At 32.8% G+C, this 15,479-nt stretch overlaps 1 protein-coding gene across 1 annotated transcript; it reads left to right on the top strand.

The window, feature by feature from the left end:
• Positions 1-5,003: 5,003 nt before the first annotated feature.
• On the top strand, positions 5,004-15,173 carry LOC127537843 (ankyrin repeat domain-containing protein 7-like). Its single transcript, XM_051961164.1, has 7 exons — positions 5,004-5,685; positions 8,205-8,319; positions 8,424-8,597; positions 10,412-10,518; positions 11,064-11,201; positions 12,542-12,671; positions 14,799-15,173. Exons 1-6 carry the CDS (start codon positions 5,423-5,425, stop codon positions 12,645-12,647), a joined length of 903 nt encoding a protein of 300 aa, XP_051817124.1. The 5' UTR covers positions 5,004-5,422; the 3' UTR covers positions 12,648-12,671; positions 14,799-15,173.
• Positions 15,174-15,479: the final 306 nt, after the last annotated feature.

Here is a 15,479-nt window from a genome sequence, read left to right as displayed (position 1 = left end):
CTTTGGGGTATGTTTCTCAAATTCTCTCCAGCATAACTAATTCAGTTCAGAACTCTACCAACAGTGTATTAATATACCTGGTTTTTCCCAACATTTTTCCCTCCAGTATTTTTCCTTTTCTTTTTCTTTGCCAATTTAATTGTAATGAGGTACATACAACCTCAAAATTATTCTAATGTGCATTTCTCTAATTACAAATAACTTGGGACATTTTTCACATGGATCTTGTATATTTTCCTTTGAGAATATCTTTTGATTATCAGTTATTCTTAAAAATTTAAATCAGTGTTTTAATTATCTTGGAAATGAAATTTTTTTAAATAATTTTTTATTGATAGAACGCATGCCAGGGTAATTTTTTACAGCATTATCCCTTGCATTCATTTCTGTTCCGATTTTTCCCCTCCCTCCCTCCACCCCTTCCCCCAGATGGCAAGAGTCCTTTACATGTTGAATGGGTTGCAGTATATCCTAGATACAATATATGTGTGCAGAACTGAACAGTTTTCTTGTTGCACAGGGAGAATTGAATTCAGAAGGTATAAATAACCCGGGAGGAAAAACATAAATGCAAGCAGTTTATATTCAGGAAATGAAATCTTTATCAAAGAAACTTTCTTCAAGAATATTTTTTCCTGGTTACCTGCTTCCTTTGAAATTTTAGCCACATTGATTTTGTTTTTGGAAAACTTTTCAGTCTTAGCCAAAATTGTGTTTGGTAAAATTTCCTAGATAGGAGGGTAGTGCAAAGTCCATTTTGTGTAGTGCATCTTAAGTGTACTAATATAACAACTTATTCAGTCATTTTATCCCTTATTTGACAATTTTATAACTCTGCTTTGGATCCATGCTATATAAAGCTGTGGTCACCAAATTGAGGACCATTAGTTATATAAATATTAGTATAATAGTATTTATATAAGGGAAGGGAATAAACACCTATATAGCACATGCAGACACGTGCTCTTGCACACACACACACAAGCAAGATACTGTGCTAAGTGCTTATTATGATATCTCTTAGTTAAGAAAATTCTAGTCCTATTATTCCTCTTCACACACATTTTGGCCCAGCCAAACTAACCTTCTTATTGTTTAGCACACATGACTTTCCATCTCACATTCCTATGACTTTTGTACAGGCTGAATATTCTCCATACCTAAAATCATATCTTTTATAACTTCCTTTGTCCAAGTACCTAGTTTTCTTCAAAGCTCAATTCAAGCACTGCTTTCTACAAGCAATATAATTCCTGTCTGCCTTTCAGCTTCTAATAACTTCCCCCATAAAAATTTGCTTTTATCTCTTTTGTTTGTGGTGAGGGTTATTTGAAGTCTTCCTAATCTGCTTTCTTCTATTTTGGCTGGAACATTCTCAGGAATTCAACAAATGCCCTATTCCTTTATAATTACTTCATTACTGGGCTACTTCCAATGGCATATTTGCTCTGGCTCGTTGCTGAAGTGTATGAATAAACCAAGATTGGCTTCTGATCTTTCCTTTCTTCACCATTCTAATAGTGGCAGGAGAGGACAGGCCTCTTATCCAAAGAGAATTTTCCCATTCATTAGACTTAAAAACAAGTCTTAATTGATTACTTTTCTCTTCCTCTCAGTTGAGCACATTAAGAATCTTAGTGATCTTTTGTAGTGTTCCTCATTGGTTTTCTGAAAGTCTTGGAGCAGCCTTCGTTTCAGCAGAGTAATCACCTTGTCTTATAGAGCAACAAATCCAATGTTGAATGCAAAATTTAATTTTTTTATTTTCATAAAAATAACAATAAAACTTAGACAACAGAAGTAAATGTTTAAAAGATGCCATAAAGAGCAATTTGGAACTATGCTCAACAAGTTATCAAGCTGTGCATACCCTTTGATCCAGCAGTGTTTCTACTGGGCTTATACCCCAAAGAGATACTAAAGAAAGGAAAGGGACCTATATGTGCCAAAATGTTTGTGGCAGCCCTGTTTGTAGTGGCTAGAATCTGGAAAATGAAAGGATGTCCATCAATTGGAGAATGGTTGAGTAAATTGTGGTATATGAACGTTATGGAATATTATTGTTCTGTAAGGAATGACCAGCAGGATGAATACAGAGAGGACTGGCGAGACTTACATGAACTGATGCTGAGTGAAATGAGCAGAACCAGGAGATCATTATATACCTCAACAATAATACTGTTTGAGGATGTATTCTGATGGAAGTGGACCTCTTTGATAAAGAGAGCCTTAATTGATCAAAGATGGACAGAAGCAGCTACACCCAGAGAAAGAACACTGGAAATGAATATAAACTGCTTGCATTTATGTTTTTCCTCCCGGGTTATTTATACCTTCTGAATTCAATTCTCCCTGTGCAACAAGAAAACTGTTTGGTTCTGCACACATATATTGTATCTAGGATATACTGCAACCCATTCAACATGTAAAGGACTCTTGCCATCTGGGGGAAGGGGTGGAGGGAGGGAGGGAAAAAATCGGAACAGAAATGAATGCAAGGGATAATGCTGTAAAAAATTACTCTGGCATGCGTTCTATCAATAAAAAATTATTAAAAAAAAAAGGTGCCATAAAATATCTATTTAAATATTTGGGGAAGTATATGAGGAATATCAGCTTCATGTAAAGAAGAGTGATGAGCAGAAGTAGTAATGAGAAGAAAGCTTGTGTAGACTCCAAGTTATTCAGAAAGTAGATTCCTAGGAAATTATAAATTTCTTACTTTTTAAAAAGATGTTAGTTATAAATCAAACCATTTAATAAGACATTTTTATTCAAGAATATTGCTATCAATCCCTTAAAAGAAATTTCAATCTCAATTAGAGCCTGAAAAGGCAAAACTGTCCTGCTTTCTATTAAATTGGAAGATAGAGGAAAAGTTCCTTAACTTTCCTTAACATGTCTCTTTGTCTGTAAAAGAGAGACAAATAATACCACCTACTTCTGATTGTTGTTATGAGAATCAAGTGAAAGTTATAAAAGTGCTTGAACATTAAAATATTATATGCTAGCTACTATATGGATTGGCTATATCAATAAATATTAGGTACCTTCTGTATGCCAGACATTAAGAGATAAAAATGTACGACTATGAGATCTCAAAGAGGGCATTACACTCTATCTTGAGGGATAATATTCAACTCTATACATATATGTAGAATGTATGGAAAATAAATGTGAGGACGACACTGGCAAGTGAGGAATGATCAGGAGAAGCGTCATTTAAAGTAGTACTTGAATCTTGGAGGAATTAAAGAATAGTAAGAAAGGGAGGTGAAAAGTGGACAGAGTAAAAATGTAGAAGTCAGACCTGCCAGATTTTTAGATGACATGAAGTTAAGCAAATATGACGGTCAGAATGCAAAAGAGGCTGGGTTTAGGTGAATAGGTGAGTAAGATAACATCCAATAGCAACAAAGGTAAAAGTCTAAAATTTTAGATTCCAAAAAATCAATCTTACAAGTACAAGGTATTAGGGAATATTGCTAGATAATAGTTATTGTAGAAAATACCTGGAATTTCTGGTAGAGTCTAGTTCAAATTAAGTCAGCAGTGTCAGAGAAAACAGATTAATATGATCTCTGACTTCATTAATAGAAACATCATGGTTACAAAAAGGGAAGTGATATACATAGATATTTTCAGTCATTGTTCAGTCATGTCTGGCTCTTCTTGACCTCATTTGGAGTTTTCTTGGGAAAGATACTTGGAATAGTTTGCCATTTCTTTCTTCAGCTCATTTTGCAGATGAGAAAAGTGAGGCAAACAGGGTGAAGTGATTTGCCTAACTTCACAAAGGTAGTAAGTATCTGATTCTGGATTTGAACTAAAGTCCTTCTGATTCCATGGTGAGCATTCTGTCCACCTTGTCATTTAGCTGCCATAGATACATAGATACATATATAGATATAAATATGAATAGATTCATGTGCTATATACATGTATTATATACAATTACATGTATGAGTACATAGTTTCATATAACCGTATATAGTATATAGAGAGCTACATATAGGTATATAAAATATTGCTTTTATGTACATGTATTTATATATGTAACAAACTATGAGTAATTATATGTAAATTACCCATATAATTATGTAACTAATATGCATGTATATGTTTCTAATATAAAATTATACATATAACTATAATTATGCACATGTAACTGTATATGATTTCTGACTTCATTAAATATCATAGTCACAAGAAGGGAAGTATAATATATATATTACATATCATACATATAATTACTATTATATACAAATACATTACATACTTTCTGATATTGTATATGTATGTGTATATAATATATGCATATAATGATAGATAGATACACGTAAATAAAATATTTCCTTGTGTCATATTTCTATAATTGAAGTCAGAAAGCATATCTCCTTGTTTTGATACTGTAATGTGTATGTGTTTAGATTCCAAAAAAATCAATCTTACAGGTACAAGGTATTAGGGAATATTGCTAGATAATAGTTATTGTAGAAAATATCTGGAATTTCTGGTAGAGTCTTTGTATATAGTACCCACAGGCATATTTGAATATGTTTATGTATACACATTTGTATATATACAAACATATGCATATGTTTAGATTATACATAATTATGTAGCTTTGTAGATATGTATACAGATATACAATATGTGTATAAATGAGTATCTAAACTTCTTATGATCACCATGCTAAGTCAAAGATCACGTATTATACCTTCCTGTATGTATACCTATTTGTACATTTTTATAATGTATTATATTATGTATGTTTATGTGTACACACACACACACATCAGACATCTAAATTACTATGTCCAGTTCTGGATTATACATTTTAGAAAGAGCTTTAGTAAATTATACTCCATCCAGATAAGGACGACCCGGAACAGTGAGGAAACCAGAAATCACATTGAGGACAGGATCAGCCTTGAGAATAAGCACAAAAGAGGAATTTTACCAATAAGTCTTTTCAGGAAACGGTTTGCAGCGAGTGACTTTCTTCTCTCAGACTTGGTCTCTCTTTGCCACATTTCCCCCATGAAAATCGTTCTAGTAAAAGGCGCGAGCCTTCCCAACCCATACCACGTCCGGACAAATTCCTCCCACCCCTAATTTATATTGGCCTTCCTCAGTGAGATGGAAAGGAAGCTTGAAGGAGCTTCTCTATTCTAACTAGCTCCGGCTTCAGGGTCAAAGTCCAGCCAGGGTGGATTTGAATTGGAGTCCTAAGGTGTCCTTGCGGCAGTTACCTCCTCAGAAATATAATGCCCTCCGCCTATAGGTTGCCAGGGTTACAAAAAACGTTATGCTTTTCTTCCAAATCTGCCAGTTGTAGCTCTGTATCTAAAAGTTTCTCTGTAGTCTAGAAAGAGGAAAAGGATCGGAATTGATACAAAGGGACCCATTTGGTTCCATCATGATAAAGTTTTGGGGGTACATAAAAAAGAAAGCGCAGTTGTCCTCTTCCCCTTTTTTCGACCCAAGTGAGGGGAGTAACAGCACCAAGGGTACAGGGAGTAGCAGCAACGTCCTTACTCCCCAAAACGCCCCAGGGTATTGCATCCGGTATAAGGACCTGGGCAAACTTCACAAAGCTGCCTTCCTTGGGGATCTGGCAAAGGTGCAGCATCACCTGCTATTCAAGAAGCAGGACCTGAACAAGAGGGATAAAGAACACAGGTGGTACACAGGAGCTGAAGGGTTGGCTACAGTAGTTGGGGTGGGATGGATGGAGCATGGGAAAGATTAGATGCTCCTGGCAAAGGGGACAGAGGATACTTATCTATATAATTCTGAGCATCTCTCCTTGGTATGTTGTATGGTGTTCTAAAGAGGGAGTACAATTAAAATCAAATGAGATTCAACAAAATAACCAGCAAAATATGTTAAGTGCTTTGCAAATATTAAAGTACTCTACAAATGTTTAGAGAAGTAGTGGGCTTTAGTGGAAGGCCAGGTGGCCTTGAAGCATTGAGAACCTGGGTTTAAGTCTTGTCTATCATAAAAGGGTAGTAAAGACCCCAAACTTTCAGGGCTCTAAGAAGCAACTTTTGGAAGACTATAGTCTTTCAAATTGCAGAGACGGATTTAAATTGTTATTGAGAGAGTCCCCTTATTTGGGAGTTCCACACAGCAGTGAAATCAAAGGTCCAGATTTTGTCCCTGTTAGCTCCTATGTTGGTCTGCTTCTCTTCTAGTTTCCCAACAGGAAAGAAGTCCTGAGATGCTGAATATTACTTAGCTTCTTCAGATGGGTGTATGTTGTTTGAAAGGTAGTGGAAGATATGTCAGTGTGTACCCTTTGCTTATTTTTTTTTTAGAACTTTGGGGATTAATTCAGCCTTTTAAAATTAGCAATCTGGGAAACAGAAAAAATTGACTATAGTTATAATTATAGAAACTAACCACTGTGAAAATAGGTTTCCATGGTAATAACTATGTTTTGAGTTGTCAGAAGATTTCACTCCCACCCCCAGAAAAATGGAGGAAAGAAACTTGTTTTAAAAAAAGGCCTGGGTGTTAATTTGACAAATCTTCTAGGATTGAAAATAATAAAACTATATCCTGCAAAAATCCAATTCAAAAATAATTTCAACAGACAACTCCATGAACTAAAAACAAAAGATGTGGAAGCATGACTCTCCCACAATCTTTGTGTATGTCCTTGTTTAAGTCATGATGCTCACATTACTCACTAGGTTGAAGAGGTACTACATGATTTTTCTCCTCACCCTCAGCTCCACCCCAATGATAGTATTTTCTCTTTTCTTAATTGTATTAATTTTTGGTATACATGAATTTTCATAGTAGAAAGTAAACTTCTTGAGAGTTAAAGATTATTCAAAGGGGCAGTTTGTGAAAATATAGAAAAGGAAGCAGTGATATTTGAGAGGGTCCCAAAAGGATTATCAAATGTGATTATGATGGAGTATTATTGTTCTATGGGAAATGATAATTGGAGTACTCTCAGAGAAACCTGGAAAATTTTCCACAAGCTTAATCAAAATGAAATGTATTATATACAAAGTAATAGCAATGTTGTGAATGCAGGCTATCTAGCATAACAAAAATGGATGGATTTTTTAAAACACTTATTATGTGCTTATTATGCATCTTACATGGTACTTAAGAGCAAAGAATATACATTTTATTGCTTTATTTTCTTAAATTGAATTGAATTTTACCTAAATTTTTCCAATTTAAATTTAAAATTTACTTAAATTTTACTGGTGTTAATTGTGCAGGAAAGATAAGCCCTATTAGCTAGAAGCAGAAGCTGGGAAGACAATATTCTTCCAGAAGAAGGAAGAGGGAAGCTAGAATTTGAAATGGGAGAGTGGGGAGTTATTCAAAAACACAGGTTTTTTGAAATTGGATTGATATGATAGTCTGGATTCAGGCAACTAAAAGTAAAAATTCACTTATACACTAAGTTCCCAAGATTGTACTGTGAGATCTAGTATGATCAAAAAGAGGGTAGAAGTTCATGTAACAAAAGGGGGAAATGGATAAATTTTAAAAATGTTTCCTTAATAAAAGCATAAAAAATAGGCCGGAATATAGCCTTAGTTCAGCTCGATTTAGCACTTCTCATCGCCTCTTGGAAATATGTCTTGTTGGAAGGGTGTGTTGACTAAAAGGTTAAAGCTAGGTGTGAGAAGCACTTTCTTGTTATGGAGCTTTGTAACTTCAAAACAAGAAAGCAAAATCAGCTGCTTAATCTCTATTGTCTTGGATCCATCAAGTCGTTAGGGATAGCTGTAATGATTTTTAGTTGAGGGTAAGGAGATGAAACTACCTCATCTTACATGTCAGGGACAGTACTATACATATATGCCATTCCTAGCATAAGTAAGAGTAAAATACATACACTCATACACACACAAACACACCACATATATTATCAAAGTTTCAAATTGGTAGGGTTAAATTTTTCTACAGCTCAGAATTTTATTTCAGTTGTATATAGGTTATTATTATAATGAGCACTGAGAGCAAATAGAAATTTTACAAATAGCAATAATTTCTCCATAATATTTTGAAATTCTCAGTGTTGATAAATGTTACTATATTAAAAAGTCTAATTACATTTATATAATTTTGATACTTCATAACATAATAATAATACAGATATATCATTATATAAATGATGAGAGTGTAATTATTTTGTAATGTTGCAGTCCGTTATTTTGTTACAGAACACCTTTGCACCTAGCTTGTGCTAAAGGATATCCAGATGTTGTGTCCCTCTTAGTGGAGAGAAAATGCAAATTAAATATTTGTGACAGTGAAAATAGATCTCCTTTGATTAAGGTATGCTTAGCTATAAACTGCATTCTATATAGATATCATCCAAAAATTAAATCTTCAGCATATAAAGTGGCCAAACTTATTATCTCTTTATGTTGTATTAACAGGCAGTACAATGTCAGCAGATAGAATGTGCAACTATTCTTCTAGAAAATAAAGCAGAACCCAACCTTGGGGATATTCATAAAAATACTGCCCTTCACTATGCTGCTTGTGGACATAACATATCACTTGTGAACAAATTGATTGAACATAAAGCCAACATTGAAGCACAAAATAAGGTACCCTTTCATTTAAAAAAAAATTCTCTTTTCTTAAAAAATAAATTTTTACTTAGCAATCATAGTTACATAGATTTAGAAGTAGATTGGTTCTTCGAATACAGCTTGTATTCTTGTATTATGTATGCAAAAACTGAGAATCAGTGACCTTTCCTAGTTATGCAAATAATAACTTACACCAAAATATGAATCTAGATTTTCTAATTTCAAATGTGGGTTTTTCTACTGCACTACATAACTATAAATGAGATATCAAAAGTATTCATTACAAATTCTTAGCTTTTGTCAGTGATATTTAGAAAGAGATCATGCAAATTGAATTCATTCATTTAAAGAAACTCATTTTATATTAATCCTTTTTTTAATTTTTCAACCACTGTATTTTCAACCATTTATTTTCAAACCATTGTATTTGGGGACTAAGAACACCAGAAATGCCCTGTATGATATGTAAGTAAATTATTTAAACTTTTACTTATATATTTTTTAAGATTTTTGCCTTTATGAATTCCAGATTGTAATCCTGATTTCAAAATGCAATTGTTTCTAGAACTTGAAGATTATCTACCAAGATCCATGCTAAATCAAACACTAATTATAAATGGATAGATTGCAAAACTCAGAGCCTCATTGTTACCTACTAGATGGTATACTAGTCTTCTGGTCAGGAAAAGGATAGGTTTAAGTGAAACAACATACTGATGCTTCTTCAAGACTTTGTTATAGAAAAAAAGTTTTACATGTCATTTTAAAAACAATAAAGATTTTAATAGCTAAATATCTTTAAAATTATTTAGTTGGGGGTTTTATATACACAATGCCCAAGTATCTTGATTTTAAGGATATGTAACCAATACATTTCATATAGACATTGGTATGTGTACTCACTTCTAGTTTAGTACATTTGTGTACATTAGTACATAATGTATGTACATAATTATGTACATAATGTACATTTGTGTATATTAGTACATTTGTGTGTTTGTTATTGTCTGTAGCCAAACATTTTTTCATAGGCTAAACTTTGAACAGACACATTTCATTTTTCCAATGTGATAGCACTGTTACAATTCATGCTGTTGTAGCAAATCTAGAATTGTAACTAAGGTAGAAAAACCAGGATTTTTCTCCAGGGCAGGTTAGAGGACACTGATAATGCAAGCATTACTTCAGCAAGTAGAAATGGGGAATGATTAATTAGTGAGAATAATCAAATGGAACAATTAATAAAAAGAAAAAAGAAAGCTACTAGATAAGAAATGTATCTCTCATATTCCAGACAAGCTTATATCGTATTTAACTATACCTTGATTGGTTCCCCAGCAACAGTCTTATTCATAGATATCTTATTTGATATTTGAAGCTTTTAGGAGTCATCACAGAGTTTTCCTATGCAGTGGTGTTTGTGTTCTGAGCTTTAGAGACTTTCCATTGTCCCTCGCCTCCTCAATTAAATTTATCTTATGGCCAGGATACAAGAGGCTGATAGCCTTTTCTGAGACTTTAGGACATTTTCCCAGAATATCAATATCAGAAAATTTGATTCAAGTAAATAATTGCTTTATTCTGGATAAATTAAAATCTCTTTCCCTGTTCTAAAATATTTTTTCTGCCATGGCAAAGCAAAAAATTAGTTGGATTATGAATGTCTTGTTTCATTCCAGTTTCAGACCTAAATTAGCAAGGGATCATCCTTCATCAGTTTCATTCTGTTATAATAGGATTATATATAATATTTATAGTTATATATAGTTATAATAGTCCAACTTTCATGGAGGCATTTTTATGACATTTTTGCATTAATGATTTTATAGGATGGGCACACACCACTTTTACTTGCTATTACTGAAAATAACCCAGAAATGGTGGCCATTCTGTTGAAGAGAGGAGCAGATGTGAATGCTTCAGATAAATTACAGAGGTAATTCCATTAAATTTAAAACTGTGTTAAACTTAAAAAACTAGGAGCCACTGGCTCTTGAAATATGTTTTATTTTCTTTTATGCTTCACTCAAAATGTGAATAATTCTCTTTAGGAAAGAATTCTGTAAATGTATTCATTTCTGTTTGATTTTCAAAAGTATAAGAATTCCTCAGATTTATATCCTCCAGCATTTCAAATGACTCAGGACTTCATCAGGGTGGTTACTGTCTTCATGCCCTAAAAGGTGGCTTTTTTGTGTTGCTCTTATGAATCATCTCTCATTATAAGCCCCTCCAAATTGGGCCCATAACTTGCTAGAGCATATTTGCCAATCAGGATAATATTGAAATGCTTCCTTCATGGCTTTAATCACCCATTTTAGAAATGAGATTTTGCTTATTTGCTACAACTCATTCATTTTCTTCAAATAAGCAGAGAGGAAAAGAAAAAAAAGGAAAGAAAGAAGTAGGGAGACAAGTTTTATTTTTTCCCTATAGAGATAGATAAAATCCTTAAATGTGAAGTGATTTTTCTTATTTCAGAACCGCTCTTATGCTTGCTGTTGGTGGTGAACCAATTGGTATAGTCAATCTTCTCCTACAATATGATGTTGATCTCTCCTGTCAAGATATTTATGGATTGACAGCTGAAGAATATGCTACGTGTAGTGGTTATTCAATGTTAGTGTGCTGTTTCAAAACCCTAATCATATTTTGCAATCTATTATTTATAACCAATTATAATTTAATCTTTTATAACTTATTATTATGAGCTACAGACTTTAAATACTTATTGTATTCACTTAATCCCTGAATGTTAAATTTTTTTACATCTAATGTTGAAAATACTATTAAATTAGTAGGAATTATAAGCAATAGAACATAAAGAGTAAGAACCTAGAGAGTGCTTTTATATATTAAACTGTATAATGAATATTGGCAAAAAAAAAGCAAAGTTAGAAATTCCAGGGACAGGTGGGTTAGCATCATTAGCTGCCATTGATACTGTGTTTGGTATCAATTGGTATCGATTGTTAATCGAACTGATTGAAGAAGATTTACATTCAGGTCTTGCATTATCATCTTGTCTTAAATATCCTAAGAATAAATAGTCTTGGATAGTATATTTCCTTAAGGTATTCACCTGCCAGAAAATAGTTTCAGGAATTAAATAATTTCTTCTAGAAGTAACATCTAGCTTCTCTTTGGTGTGACAGCTAACTTTCAATAGAGATAGTTGCTATTATAATGATTATAAATGCTAATTATATTAACATAGTGCTATATGACTTGCAAAATGATTTCCTATGCACACAATTTAGATTGATGTTTTCCTTCTGCTATATACTGGCCATATAAAACTATGTGCCAGCCATTGTGCTAATTGCCTTGCAATTATTTTATTTGATCCTCACAACAATGTTTCAATTGAGGAAACTGAGGTAAAATTACTTACCCAGGGCCACACAGCTAGTGTCTGAAATTGAATTTGAATTCAAGTGTTCCTGACTCCATTGTGTCACCTATATGGTCCAACACTTTTAAAGATAGGCTGCTTCTCAAATTCCTTCCCAGGTCTCACAGGATATAATGACCTTTGAACTTTATGTATTTCTTTATACTTTATGTATACTTTACATACATACATACATACATACTATGCTCAAGATATATTCTAGTTATTTATATTTGAGTAATGTGCTTGCTGAACTGAAAGTTTCATGTAACCTAACATATTATTCTGGACAAAGGAAACAACTGGCAAAATCAGGAATCTTCTATATTTTCATCTCTCATCTCTCTTTATCTCTCTTCTTTTTTGTCTCTCTTTCCTCTTTCTTCCCTCCTTCTCTTTCTATCCCCCTTCCTTCACCCTTGAAGTTGGTAGGACTTTGGATATTTATAGGGTGTTGGTGTCTTTGAACTTTTACTCTGAGAATTAGACAATATTACTTATTTATTAATTTACATTCAGGTCAACATACTCTTATAAATGTTCTTTGTTTTTTTTTAATGAGTAGTCATCATGAATTAATTTCTCAATATAAAATTCAGAAGAACCTTAAGAAATCCATTTTTCCTGGAATGAGCCACTCAGAGAGGATTTCTGCTATTAAATTTTCCTAAATGGTTCTACCACAATCAAAGAAGGTAAGAAAAGTGGTATCATTTTTTAGGAAATGACATTAGGTTTTACATTAACATGTGATTTTGAAGTTATATTCTTTTTCTTCCTCTGTGTTTTTAAAGAAAGAAAAAGTTGGCTCATTGTGTGTCATCATGCTAAGGAAAGGTTCTTCAAAATCATCAGTGACATTTTCTGATATCTGAAAATAATGTAAAGAATTCTGTAAATGTATTCATTTGTTTGATTTTCAAAAGTATAAGAATTCCTCAGATTTATATCCTCCAGCATTTCAAATGACTCAGGACTTCATCAGGGTGGATACTGTCTTCATGCCCTAAAAGGTGGCATTTTTGTGTTGCTCTTATGAATCATCTCTCATTATAAGCCCCTCCAAATTGGGCCCATAGCTTGCTAGGGCATATTTGCCAATCAGGATAATGTTGAAATACTTATCAAGGAAAATGAGAGTGCCTTCCTTTAAATAAGGTGTTTAATTTTGAAATTTTCAAGGTTTATTTTCATATGTATATTATACATATTCATATTAATTCACTTACTATTTACTAATATTTAAATATTATTCTATTTAGCATTTGATATTTCATTTTCTTAGATTGTTATAGTCAAAGAATTAGTCCCTTAGGAGCGAAAATTCTTTAGTTGGAAGGTCTGAATATTTTAAAGAGAGTACAAATGTACATCCTAAATTTAAAGGATCTTCCTTCAAATTCTCTTAAGATTTTTCTTAACTAACACAATTTTCCAAGAGCCTGACTAAAAGTAGAAAGGAAAATTCATTGGAAAAGATTATAGCATATCATTCAATTAGTCAAGAATCATTTATTAGCTTGCATGATTGCATGATTCTGGGTCTGATTGGCTTCCAAAAATAAGAGGCCTATAAATGTTTAATGTAGCTCTTATGTTTTGGCTTATCCGCCCATATCTAGATAGAACTATATTTACAGTACCCTGAGAAGTTTCTGGTATATATCCTCCACTGCCACTGGCTTGAGTTCCCACTAGTTGTGTTTTCCCCTACTGCTAGGTGCTACCAGATCACATCCCAGTTCAATTAACCTAACATTGTTTAGCTTTTATATAACAGCATTTATTTTAAAAATGTAATGATAGTAGAAGCATAAATGATGCTCTCCAGTACCCGAAAGACATACTCTTGAGAAGTTTAGTTTCTACAGAGCATTGATCCCAACAAGATTGCATTCAGATACATTTGATTATTAGCTGAGTCCAGAGTTTAAATTATATTGGCCTGGATCTATAAGGTAACTCCTAAAGGTTACTCTTATTGGGCTATCTACAAAATATGGTCTGGAATCTAATTCCCAGATTTCTATGGCTCACTTTTCTGATCTCCAGATTAGTCTTCTTTCCCAAAAAGGAAAAAGAAAAAAATGGGCCAGGGTCCTTCACAGAACCACAAGATCTCAAAACAAAGAACACCCCAAGGCCTTTCTCTTTAAGGCATTGTCTCTCACTACATACTAGGAGTGAAGGATTCATCAAGATCCCTCAATGACACTGAGATAAACAGACTTGGGTGAAGCCTTTTTTTGAAGAAAATCCAAGTTTCAATTATGTAGACAACCAAATAAAAATAATAAGACCTCCTAACCATATGGTTAGCATGCTGTAACTAGTTAAAGAATCTCTATACATGTTTCACAGTCTTTACAAGGCATTTCCTAGAAGCAAGAATACCCTACAAGTAGAATCTCCAGTTTTGCCTTGTAAAGAAATTGCATTGATTAAGCAAAGCAATGGCATGTCTACAAGTTACCACACTTTTAATACAGTTAACTCTTTCATGTCTCAACTTTCTTCATCACATTTTCAACATATCAAAATAAGAAATAGGAGTTTTTTAAGAGTTTTGTGGAATTTGCAGACCACAAACAAAAGTCAGCAAATGACAGTGTTATAATAAAATACTTAAAACATATTTTACACTAAGGTATTATAAATACTTGATTAAAAAAAGAAAAAATTTCACATTTTTTCTCTGCTACAAAGGCAGAGACAAAAAATTTTACTCAGATTTTTCAGACTATGATGGCTGTATGTCCCTAGCCCCTATAATGTGAAAGGGATAACTGTTTACTAATAAGATACTGATTTGTTTTTTCTAGACTGAATTTTCTCACCCAAGAATTTACTATATCATTGGAATTATGGATCTAATCCTTATCTCAACACCAACAATTTATAAGGATCTGATATATTTATATGAGTATAAGAACCATTCCAAAACAAAAATCAAAGGTGAGGAACAAGCACTTCTCCAAAGAAATGAGTATCGATAACTACATAAAAAATTTAAATTTCTAATATTCACAAGAATTCAAATAAAAAGAACTCTAAACTGCCATTTAACACTCATCAAATGCAAGATAATCAAATATGACAATTCATTTTGGTGTGGCTCTAATATTGGAACAACTATGGCTTGATGCCACCTTTTTTTTAAATCGAATAATTCATTAAAACATGCACAATTGTATAAATATATATTTTCAGTTTTCTTACTGCTGGGACTTGTAACTTCTATGGAATTTATTAACAAGAAGGAAAGAAAATCAATGTGAAAATAGTCTTGTGTGAAAGCAAAAAAAAAAAAAAATCTCAAACTGGAAATAAACTTCACTTGCAATGATTGAGAAGATGAATAAAAAATTGTAGCATAAGAACATAATGGAAAATTCTTTAATTATAATGACAAATGTGAAAAAAAATTTTTAATGTGGCAAGATTTTAGATAGAAAAAAGCAGTGTGAATTCAATGGAAACAAATGCCTATTTAAAGGCAATCA

Source organism: Antechinus flavipes, chromosome 5, assembly GCF_016432865.1.
Source record: "Antechinus flavipes isolate AdamAnt ecotype Samford, QLD, Australia chromosome 5, AdamAnt_v2, whole genome shotgun sequence".
NCBI lineage: Eukaryota > Metazoa > Chordata > Mammalia > Dasyuromorphia > Dasyuridae > Antechinus > Antechinus flavipes.
The sequence above is the reverse complement of the archived record's forward strand: the minus strand, read 5'-3'. Positions and strand labels throughout refer to the sequence as shown.